The sequence below is a fragment of the Lutra lutra genome, chromosome 1 (assembly GCF_902655055.1).
Source record: "Lutra lutra chromosome 1, mLutLut1.2, whole genome shotgun sequence".
Classification (NCBI taxonomy): domain Eukaryota; kingdom Metazoa; phylum Chordata; class Mammalia; order Carnivora; family Mustelidae; genus Lutra; species Lutra lutra.
In genome coordinates, this window is record NC_062278.1 from 146,917,938 (window position 1) to 146,930,115 (window position 12,178).

At 41.4% G+C, this 12,178-nt stretch overlaps 1 protein-coding gene across 3 annotated transcripts in view; it reads left to right on the forward strand.

The window, feature by feature from the left end:
• The window catches only part of ZCWPW2 (zinc finger CW-type and PWWP domain containing 2), a 179,865-nt gene extending 167,896 nt beyond the window's left edge, over positions 1-11,969 (forward strand). For all 3 annotated transcript variants that reach the window (XM_047738769.1, XM_047738788.1, XM_047738780.1), the window contains 2 exons: positions 2,671-2,822; positions 10,481-11,969. In XM_047738769.1, coding sequence (XP_047594725.1) covers positions 2,671-2,822; positions 10,481-10,535 — 207 coding nt within the window. In that variant the 3' untranslated portion in view covers positions 10,536-11,969. The remainder of the gene's footprint in view (positions 1-2,670; positions 2,823-10,480) is intronic.
• Positions 11,970-12,178: the final 209 nt, after the last annotated feature.

A 12,178-nucleotide genomic window follows, 5' to 3' on the forward strand; every position in this document is an offset into this window, starting at 1 on the left:
CATATGAAATATCATATCATCTGGAAAGAGTGAGAGTTTGACTTCTCCTTTGCTGATTTGGATGCCTTTATTTTCTTTTTTTTTTTTTTTAAAGATTTTATTTATTTATTTGACAGAGAGGTCACAAGCAGGCAGAGAGGCAGGCAGAGAGAGAGGAGGAAGCAGGCTCCCTGCTGAGCAGAAAGCCCGATGCGGGGCTCGATCCCAGGACTCTGAGATCATGACCTGAGCCGAAGGCAGCGGCTTAACCCACTGAGCCACCCAGGCGCCCCGCCTTTATTTTCTTTTTGTTGTCTGATTGCTGAGGCTAGGACTTCTAGTATTACATGCAATAGCAGAGGTGATAGTGGACAGCCCTGCCATGTTCCTGATCTTAAGGGGAAAGCTCTCAGTTTTTCCCCATTGAGAATGGTGTTTGCTGTGGGTTTTTCATAGATGGCTTTGATAATATTGAGGTATGTACCTCTATCCCTACACTGTGAAGAGTTTTGATCAAGAAAGGATGCTGGCTGTACTTTGTCAAATGCTTTTTCAGCATCTATTGAGAGTATCATACGGTTCTTGTTCTTTCTTTTATTAATGTATTGTATCACATTAATTGATTTCAGGATGTTGAACCAACCTTGCAGCCCAGGAGTAAATCCCACTTGGTTGTGGTGAATAATCCTTTTAATGTACTGTTGGATCCTATTGGCTAGTATTTTGGTGAGCATTTTTGCATCCATGTTCATCAAGGATATTGGTCTGTAATTCTCCTTTTTGATGGGGTCTTTGTCTGGTTGGGACCAAGGTAATGTTGGCCTCATAAAATGAGTTTGGAAGTTTTCCTTCCATTTCTAATTTTTGGGACAGTCTCAGGAGAATAGGTATTAATTCTTCTTTAAATGTTCGGTAGAATTCTCCTGGGAAGTCGTCTGGCCCAGGGCTCTTGTTTGTTGGGAGATTCTTGATTACTGCTTCAATCTCCTTACTTATCTCTTGAATTCTTCCCTCAAGGTCGAGTAGTTGTTTATCTCTCTTTTTCTCAGATTCTTTTTTCTCCATTATTTGGTCTTCTATATCACTAATTCTCTCTTCTGCCTCATTTATCCTAGCAATAAGAGCCTCTATTTTTTATTGCGCCTCATTAATAGCTTTTTTTATTTCAACTTCATTAGATTTTAGTTCTTTTATTTCTCCAAGGGCTTTTATTTCTCCAGAAAGGGATTCTCTAGTATCTTCCATGCTTTTTTCGAGCCTAGCTAGCACCTTGATAATCATTATTCTGAACTCTAGTTCTGACATCTTACTAATGTCCATATTGATTAGGTCCCTAGCCGATGGTACTGTGTCTTATTCTGTTTTTTTGAGGTGAGTTTTTCTGCCTTGTCCTTTTATCCAGATAAGAACAAATGAATGAAAGAACAAAATACTAAAAGGGTAGCAATGACCCCAGAAAAATATACACTAACCAAAGCAGAAAAGACCCGAAACTGAGGGGAGAAGAAAGGGGGATATCTATATATCTATATATATGACTAGTGAATAGAACAGAGGCACATACTTGATTTTGGGTGTATTTTGGTCTGTTTTAAAGAAAACCACATATATATACAAAATAAAGGTAAACATGATGAAGGGACAGAATATGACTGTAAAGATGAAAATTACAAAAGATGCTAAAAAAGAAATTGATAAGAAGTTGGTTGGGGCGCCTGGGTGGCTCAGTGGGTTAAGCCGCTGCCTTCGGCTCAGGTCATGATCCCAGGTCCTGGGTTCAAGCCCCGCATCGGGCTTTCTGCTCAGCGGGGAGCCTGCTTCCTCCTCTCTCTCTGCCTGCCTCTCTGTCTGCTTGTGATTTCTCTCTGTCAAATGAATAAATAAAATCTTAAAAAAAAAAAAAAAAGAAGTTGGTTGAAAAAAGAGGAAAGAATGTGATCCGACTGGAGACTAGAACAAAGCCATGCACTAGATTTAGGGTATATTTTGATCTGTTAGAAGAAACTGTATCCCAAAATTTTAGAGAAAGAAAATCCTGTATGTATACAAAAAATAAGGGATTTTCTTATTTTTTTGATGTATTTGATTTTTAAATACAGTGAAGAAATAGAATAATAGAATATAGTAGTGAAAATTAAGATTTTTATAAAGGTATTGATAAAATAGTTAAAACATGTTAAAATAGGAAGGAGGAAAATTTTTTAAAAATAGAATAAGAAAAAAATAAAATTAAAAAAATTTGACTTTCAAAGACTAAAGAATCATCGGGGGAAAGCCATGAATTCTGTGTGCTATATTCCCATTGCTCTGAAGTTTTCCAGTTCTCATTGATCAGTGAAGTTGGTCTTGGCTGGATATTCTTCTGATCATCTGGGGGAGGGGACTGTTGCAGTGATTCTCGTCTTTGCCTGAGGCAGAATTACACCACATTTGCCAGGGGCCAGGCTAAGTAATATACTCGGGTTCGCTCTCGAGAGCTTTTTTTCCCTGAACACTTTCCGTACAGCTTTGGAGGAAGAGAATGAAAATGGCTGCCTCCCAATCTCTGGCCAGGAGGAGCCAAGAGATCAGGACCCCACTCCTCAGTGAGTCCTCAGAGAAGAGCAGTCAATCCCTCCTGTATCCCTGGTCTGCGGCTGCACTCTGTGCTCACCCAGCCTGTGACCGAGTGTTTCTATCTCTGGCGCACAGCCCTGTTTGGAGTCTCTAAACCAAGCTGATTCCTGCAGCACGCTCCTGCATGGCTCCTCCCAGAAGAGAAAGGTGAGTCTCCCTGGATCTGCTGCTTGTTGGGTCCCTGTCTGCGAAGCACTGGCCGACTGTACCTCGGATCACAGTTTAAGGTAACCCTGAGCTGAGAGCTGGCTTCCCCACTTCGATACCTGGGAGCTCTGCCACACTCAGGCACCCCTGGTCTTTCTGTGACCCCGTGAGTCCTGAGACCACACTGTCCCCGTGAGGGCTCCACCCCTGGCTTAGCCTCTGGAGCGCTGTCCCTCAGTGGAGCAGACTGCTAAAAGTTCCAATTTTGTGCTCCACTGCTCTACCACTTGCTAGGAACCATCCCCACCCACTGTGGTCTATCTTCCCATAGATTCACTTCTCCACACGTTCTACCTTCCAGAAAGTGGTCAATTTCTGTTCCTAGAATTGCTGGTCATCTTCTCTTTGAGCTCCTGTTGAGTTTGTAGGTGTTCAGAATGGTTTGATAACTATCTATCTGAACTCCTGGGACCCGATGATATTTAGGTCTCTTACTCTCCTACTCCTCCACCATCTTGCTCCTCCCACAGAACCAAGGTCTATCCTACTCCCTTGGCTGGGAAACTTGGCTTATTTGCCTAGAGGGATTGTAGAATTGCTAAGGAACAAGTTTCTTCGTTGTGAATGAGGTGTTCACTACGGTTCTCCTGTGTCCTATCCCTGTTGGACCATTGCATATTGTGTGGGTGGAAGAGGGGATAGGCCAGTGATTTGTCTTCTTAGTTTATAGGTCTAATTTACATCTGGATCAGATGTAGATCATAGAATTTTAAATGTTGAACCTGATACCATGACTGGGTGAGACTTCTGGGTATCCCTTGATGAGGATGGTTCTTTCTATATTGGAGAGCTATGAATAATGTAGCCAGGGAGGTGGACAGTAGTCAACTGAGTTGCTAATCCAAGTTCTTTATGTCTTCCTCCACTGCATAATTATCATGGCTCTGTCGAAGGCAGAGTGTACTTCCTGCCTTATGAGTTTGGCCTTGGAATCTCGCTTTGATCAATGAAATAGAGCTGGAGTGATGGTACTAATGGTACCAATTTATACTAGAGGACCTAGGTGGTTTCTTCTTTACCTCTTGTACCTCTGCCATTGCCTTGACATGAACATGCCCTGGCAAACCCTCTAGTTCAGGAAGGATGAAAGGCCAGGGAGAAGACTCAGACCCAGAGACATGCTGAATGAAGCTGAGCTGCCCCAAGTGATCTGTAGATAGAGGATAGAATAAAGTATTTTGCTTCTAGCCACTGAGCTTTGGGGTGGTTTGTTACACAGCATTATTGTAGCACTAGTTAACGAATACACCTGATTTCTTAATTCTAGCAACAGTTTCAAAGATCAGGTCTGGTGGCAGCTTTCCAGCTGTTCTGGCCTATGGGATGTTTTCTTGTTAGGATGTAGTTCCTATCAAAATACCCCTGCCTCCTAGGATGGACCCAGAATTCTAGTGCAAGGCCTTGTGCCCAGTGATACTCCCAGCTTTTTCTGAATCTGGCCCAGATAGGCTCCTCAACTGGGGAGGCTTAGCCCATTAAATATATATACATATAAATATATATTTATATATTTAGCCCATTAAATATATATATATATATAAATATATGTATATATTTATATATATACACATATATAGTGTGTATATATACATGCATATACAACATATATATTATAAATTTATGGAATACCAACACCACCAACATATCGCTAAGGGTTCCTAAGTGAGGATCATTTCCTCCTTTTTAAAAAAAAATTATTAACATATAATGTATTATTTGTTTCAGGGTCACTTCTTTTAAGTATTTTTAGACTCTATAGTAATTACAAAAGGTGGAGATATGCCCATAATGGTGGAATGTCTGCTTTGGCAAAGGAGAGTATGCAAAATAATTCCATCCTATTTCTGTTCCTCAAGTCTTCCTTAGCCCTTTGGTATGGTATCATAGCATTTTAAGTTGCAAAATCTAGTTTAGGGTCAGATTTTACTAACTTGTCTAAGTCATATGACCAATAAGTGGAAAGGTCAGAATTTGAGTACATTTCTGTCTGTTCCCGATCCCATGCCCTTGATTACTATGTATACTGTTTCATAATCTGGTTACTAGGTGGTTGGTGGATTGAACATCTAGTTTCCTCATTTATGAAATAGGGAAGTAACTATCTAAACAAAAGCATTGTTGTGAAGACGAAATGAGGTATTTTATGTGAAAGTGCTTTATAAATCAACTTTATCTTCTATTTATTCTTTCTGAAGGAAACTGAGTGTGTTTAAGTACATTGCAACTAATAATTACCAGGATAAAATGTAACTATACATTTGAAATGATCACTTGCTTTCATATTACTCTACTAGTCATCAATACCAGAGTTCCTTTTTTCCTCTTTTTTAAAATTAATCTTTGGAAACCATCAGTAGCAGCATGTGATCTTTTTTCTCTGATGGGTGTGTCAACAGCAATGTCTATCTTTTAAGGGACATCTCACTGTTGAATTCTACCTGTGGCTTTAAATCACCTGCTTTCTTCATAGACATTCAGTTAAAAAAGAAAAGGGGAAGAAAGTCTTAATATTGATGGGCAGTGGCAGGATTCTATGGCGTTTTGGATGTGTTCCAGTAAGTGTTTGGATGTCTTTCATAGGGAACCTAGGTTGTGTTCAGCATGCTCTCTTCCAGCAAGTTGGAATTTTGGCCCTGGCTCCAAAGATCTTTTGAAAGACAGGAAGCTCACCAAATTATTTGACCAGAATTAGTCTATTTTAGCAATGACACTCGCTTACTATGACATACAATTAAATTGCATAAGTTTAAAATTTTGTAAAACGGTCCTCTTGCAATTTGCAGAAGGATTGGAGTAGGCAGAAGAGAACTATGAATATGGCCATGCCCCTCTCTTCTGGATCTTACAAGCTAGTGATGGAAGAACATAAAATTATATAGGTGGTCCACAAAACAGAAAGTGCATTTGAAGATTGAATGTCTGAAAGCAGAAGGGAGCTCTCTTTCTAGTTAGCTGGGAGTCACTAATTACAAAATCCCTTAATACAATTCCTTCCTTGTCAGGTGCCCCCTGCCAGAAGTGAGAAACCACCCTACAGAGTCTGACGTCTACAAACAGCTTTCGCCCTTGGCTGCTAACAGAGTAGCTATTTGTACAGGGAGTTAAGCCAGAACTAGCACTCCCCACTAGCACACAAGCCCCTCCTTGGGTTCCTTTCCAATTGCAGAGAGGGCCGATGACCATGACACCTGATCTTTAAAAAAACCCCATAAAGTCTTGACCTAAGGGAACTCAGTACTTTGGCCAACAAAGCTGGGTAAAAACCCAGGTCCTCCATATGGTCACCACCATTTGCCCTCTTCACTCCCTCTTTAGTTGCCTGGCTGCCATCCATTGCGCCCCATTTCTCCATAACCTACGTAACTCCCCCAGCTACTCTGGATGAAGCCAAAGTGTGGGAGGACAGGAGGGGGGAAGGTCGTCAAAGCACACTCATCTCTCATGGTAATGCTAAATGAGCCAGCAAGCTCTTGGAGCCCCTTTATTCCAGAGGGGGCAGCCCTGTGCTTCTTCAGGGTTAGTGGTGGCAACACAGCCTCCAACCCCTGCCCGTAGTCTTTCTTCCACCTCTCCCAGCCTCCTGGTCTCCTCCCTTGGCAGCAGCTGCTCTCAGACAGCCCCAGAGCTGCTGGAAACCACCTGATCTATAGAAGCCTGACTTCTTCCAAACAAATGAGGGTTAGGGTTTGGATGTTCAGCAGTGTGTGAAAGCACAGATTATTTGGAAATGGGTGGGGGGAGGCAATGTTATGAAGTTAGGTGTTGGGTACTTATGTGTTAAGTACTGGGGGAGAGATGTGAAAGGAAAGGGGAGTGAGATTAATTCTGACTACAGAAACAGCTTCATGGAGGCGTTATTCCTTCCTTCCTTCCTTCAATACTATGGGCCAGCTTTCGTGTTAGGCAGGAGTAATACAACAGTGAACAAGATACACATGATCTCTAACCCCAGGGAACTGATTCTGACTTTAGGCAAGATGCTTTAGCCTCTCTGTGCCTCACTCTCTCTATCTGAAAATTGGGATGATGCTGATGGTAATAATATTAATAACAACACCAATCTCCTAGAGCAGTTGAACAGAATAAAATGAGTTCAAATGGGGAAGGCACCTAGCAAAGACCCTGGCACAATGCATGCTAAGTAAGTATCACTACTACTTTTATAGTCTATTTGGGAAGAAAGACCTGTGAAGCAAAGCCAGAATTTGAAGGTAGAAGAGTGGGCTGGCTGGAGACCACGAGAGTCCCAGGCTGGACAAAGCACAGAAGGGAGCAAAGCAGGACCAGCAGATACCTAACCCGAGTAAGCAGAGTGCAGGGGATGGGAAGAACATTGGAAATGAAGGCTGGACCAGGCAGGCTTTGCTTTGCTCAAAGAAAGCCTTGCATATCACACTAAAGGGACAGCCCTTCATCCAGCTGGAGAGCCAGGGATTGTGGTAATGTAGAGCAAGGAGCACTGGCCTCTTCAAGATCCAACACCCAAGGGTGCCAGGCGCTGTGACTGGCTTGGAATCAGACCGCGGCGTGATCTGCATGCACAGAGGGGGCAGCGGGCAGGCTTTACTATGCCAGCTGGTGCCCCTCTGTCTGAGGAAATCCGTGCCCTGATGTTAGCTCGGATTGTCAGCTTCCACGGCGAGTGCCGTAGGGTTGCCAGCAGGCAGCCGGGGACTAGAAGGTGAGGTGTCTCGGTGAAGTCTTATTAAACTCTCAGCTGCTTGGGAATAATGCACCACAGCAGCAGAGTTTTAAATGGCAAAGGGTCTCCGGCTGTCAGAAAGGTTACAGGTAGATACTTTCATTTGTCCTCCATGAAAGCTTAATATCATTTTCTTCTGTTCAAGTCAACTTATAGACCTCATTACTTCAAGTTCATCGGGCTGCTAGAGCAGACTTTTTGATTTTACTGTGCTTTCAGAATCGTGTTGGAGAAGAGCTAATGCATTTTTAACCAACTTCAGCAATTTGAAGCTCTTCAGTGCTGTAGCGTTTTAATACGATTGTTGCTAACTCTGAAAACGGTATCTATTTGTGTCAAGAGAAATTCCCTCTATTGCGGTTTGAGCTCCAGGAGGTAGGGGCTCTGTGTCCTTCCACTCGTGACCCACCCAGACCATGGCATAGTGCCTTGTGCAGGTTAGAATACCCGTTTTACTTTGATATTGATGTTAGACTTTCTGCCGGTCTCACCCGTTCAAAAATGTTTTCTGATGCTCTTCATACTCAACATCTTTGGACTGAATCTCAGTTGGTCCTTGCTTCCTCTCCACGCCCCCCACCCAGTTCCCAGACCCTGAAAAGCTCTAGCTCTATCCATTATCTATTGCTACAATAATGCAGCGTAGCGGGCAACCGTGAAATGCCAGGGGCAAACAACAAAGCACATTTTTTAGTTTGGGAACCTGCAGGGTTCAGCCAATTTGGTTACATACAGGTGATCTCACTTGTGTGTCTGTGGTCAGCTGTAGGTCTACTTAGTTGTGGCTCTTCTGTTGATCATGCTAGGCTTATTTATCGATCAGGGACCAGCTAGCAGTCAGATGATCTAGGGCAGTCTCAAATGGGGAAACGGGGCAACTCAGCTCTGCTTCATGCATCACCTGTCATCTTCCAACATGCTAGCGCAGACATGTTCTCCTGCCAGAGGGACAAGAGTAGGAGGAAGAGAAAATTCTAGTAAGAAAATGCAAATCACCTTACAATTCTACCAATTACAGATAATTCACTGTATTTGACATTGTAAAATTTCTACAACCTTATTTCCAAGGAAATATGTACTCTTTTTTTTTTTTAAGATTTAATTTTATTTATTTGAGAGTGAGAGAATGAGAGAGCATGAGAAGGGGGAGGTCAGAGAACGAAGCAGACTCCCTGTAATCAGGGATCCCAATGTGGAACTCCATCCCGGGACTCCAGGATCATGACCTGAGCCAAAGGCAGTCACTTAACCAACTGAGGACCCCAGGAACCCCAGAAATGTATACTCTTAAATGCACATATGGAACAACAATTACATAATTATTTCCATTGCTTTTTTCTCTTAACTATTTATTGTGAATGTGTTTCATTGTCATAAGACATTGTTCTACAACATGATTTTTTAATGATTGCTTAGTATTTCATTGTATCTTACCCATATGTTGAAATACTCCCTTGATAGATGTTTAATTTGTTTCTGCATTTCCAATTATACAGTTATAAACCACTCTGTCATGAACATCTTTATCATTCCATCGTTGGGTACCTTAATTTTTTAAGTCTTTCCTAGAAGAGGAATTAATAAGTCAGACAGTCTACACAGTTGCAAGGCTTTTTATGGCTATCATTTATTATCTTCCATCAAAGATGTATGAATGTCTGTTTCTCTACTAGACTGGGGTTTGGTTTCTACTTGAATTTTGTGTTACTTAAAGCAATACATTGGGTTAATCTCTGTCTTAAGAAACATCAACTAACTGACTGTTCGATGGTAGACTTTTTTCCTGATTCTTCAGAGAGGTATGAAAATTAGCATCAACATAGGCCATAGACTCAGGCGGAAAAGTAACTGAGATAAGAATAATAAATCAGGTGATAGGCAGGAGAAAATGTTAAAAGAAACAATGGTTACTTGATTTAGACATTAAATGTCCCTTTGGTCATTCGCTGGCATGGCAAATACGAGGTGGAGAGTCACTGGGCTGGAAAAAGTTGGAATGGACTGGTAAGTTTAAAAATCTAGGAAGTCACATTCCAATTTGGGCAAGAGTGGGGATGCTGAGGTGCTTGACAGAATAACATCAGTTTCTCCTGATTTCTTGTATTGACGTAGTCTCGTGGCTTCCCCTGGTGTATTATAAGCATGATGGGTGAATTTTTGATATTAGATTACTTAGCTAACTATTCCTAAAACCCACCTTTCTTGTATTAAATCGAAATTGCTTATAATGAGAGCATGAAGACTTTTATTTTTCGTCAACGTGTGATTATTTTGTGTATTTATAATTTTTGCTTTTAGTGCCCAGAGAAAAACGGGCTTTGGATGACGGTTCTTGCCTTCCTGCACAAAGTATTTAACTTCATTCAAAACCATTATTGCTCCAAAACTTTTACCTTCCACACAGTGGACTATGAATACCTCCTTCCTGGAGTCTGGGCTTTATTTGTAATCCCTGCACCTAGCACAGAAAGCACAAATGCTTAATAATTACCATTTATAAGTGTTTAAACACACTTGCCCAAATGAGGGTTAAATTTGCCACCAGACGCCTCCTTTCTTTTCTTTTCTTTTCTTTTTTTTTTTTTTTTTAGATTTATTTATTTATCTGACAGAGAGAGAGAGAAACACTGAGAGAGGGACTACAAGTAGGGGTAATGGGAGAGGGAGAAGCAGGCTTCCCACTGAGCAGGGAGCCTGATGTGGGGCTAGATGCCAGGACCCCGGGATCATGACCCGAGCTAAAGGCAAACAGTTAACGATTGAGCTTCCCAGCTGCCCCTGACTTGGTCTTTCTAATTATGTATTCTCAAACCGAATTCTCAAAACCGATTGAGCCTTGAATGTGTTTATCATGTAGTCCTTAATTACACATGGGCATGTATGTTTCATTGTTTATTTTATGTGTGGGAGCTGGTCTCCAAGATGATTTTCACCTGGGATTCATACCCTGGCTCGGCCCCCTTCCGCACTGAACAGAACTCACCTCCGTCACCATGAGAGTACCTTAGACATGACACATTCTGGCCCCTGAGTCTGGATCGTAAGAGATTCTGTGGCTTCCACTTTACTCTCGTTTTGGATCCCTCATCTGGATGAATCCAGTGGCATATCGTGAGGACACTCAAGCACAGGTCCATGTGGTGGAACTGAAGCCTTCTGCTGACACCAGCGCTGACTTGACAGCACACAAGGGACCCCGTCTGGAAGTGATCCTCCAGCACCCATCACGCCTTCAGATGACCATAGCCCTGTATCTCGACTGCAATCTCATGAGACCTTCTGAGCCAGAACGACCCAGCTGAGCATGCCATAGAAACTGTGTGTGATAACAAATGTTCATTGTTATAAGTTACTAATGTATTGGGTTAATTTGTTCCACAGCAACAGATAGCTAATATAATGTGTGACAGGCTCTTCTCACCAAGTAGATGATAAGCATCTTAAGAAGAAGAATCATAATCTTTCATTTCTTGCAGTGACTCGCATTGTATTGAGATATTAGTCAAAGTAAATGATGTTAATGCTTCACAGTTACCTTCTGGTCAAATCAACAAATATTTAATATCCACCAGACACTAGGAGCTAAGGAAAGCAGTAAACAAAAACGAACAAAGTAAATGCTAGTGGATAAGACATTATAGAAATAATTTTTAAAAAATAGGTATGGACCAGGTCAGTGAAGATGTGAAGCTAAGAGGAAAAATCAAAGATGGGGATGCTATTTTATATATTCAATACAGGATGTCAGGAAAGCTTTCTCTGATAAGACATTTAATAAAAGAACTATGCATGTGTCTGGGAAGGAGCATCCCAGGCAGAGGAAACCGCAAGTTCAAAGGCCATGAGACTGGAAGAATGTGGCACATTCAGTAAGACACCATTTTTTGCAGATTTCTCTAGTTAGCTCCTGTGTTTCTCACCAGTCCAACTATACCTTTAAATCTCTCTCAGTGGCTTGGACACTTCTTTCTCTTGTTTTCTAAATTTGAACTGGGCACTGGATGTTGGAGTACTTTAAACAGACTGATTTATGTAAATGAATCATTATATAAACATGGACATGGCTAATGAGTGAAAATAGGCTAATATTTGTAGCTGGAATGAAGAATTAGAAAATTCACTGATTGCAATCTTCCTTTCATTACTTTTGCCACTTGAAGCTTTCTGACTTCATTAAAGCCATTAGTGCCCACCAATAAATTACATAGCTTTTGTAGTAACACAAATATGTGTGAATGTGTCTGACATTGCAGGAAATAATCAGGCTCAATCAATATATGTTTATCAAGACATTAGGTCTCAAATCGATGAGTAATTAGCTCTCCCAACAGAAGAACAAATAAAATTCTGTTTCCTAAATGTTCCTGTCATTCTAGGCTGCGAATTTCCTCTTTTCCCTCTCTTGCTGGAAGAAACACATGTCACAATGAATCGAGTGATCACTGACTAATGAGTTCTGCTTTGATTACAGCATGTTGGTGATCATAAATAAATGAAATTGTGTTTGTATTTCATAGACATCTGAATTTTTTAATCTTGCGTTTCACCTCAGATAAACAAGTTTATCTTCACTTTAACAGGTAAACACCCCTCTGAAAGGCCTTAGGCAGAACTTAACCCTACATTTGACATTTTAAATTACCACATAAACAAGTGCTCCTGCATGTTCTCCTA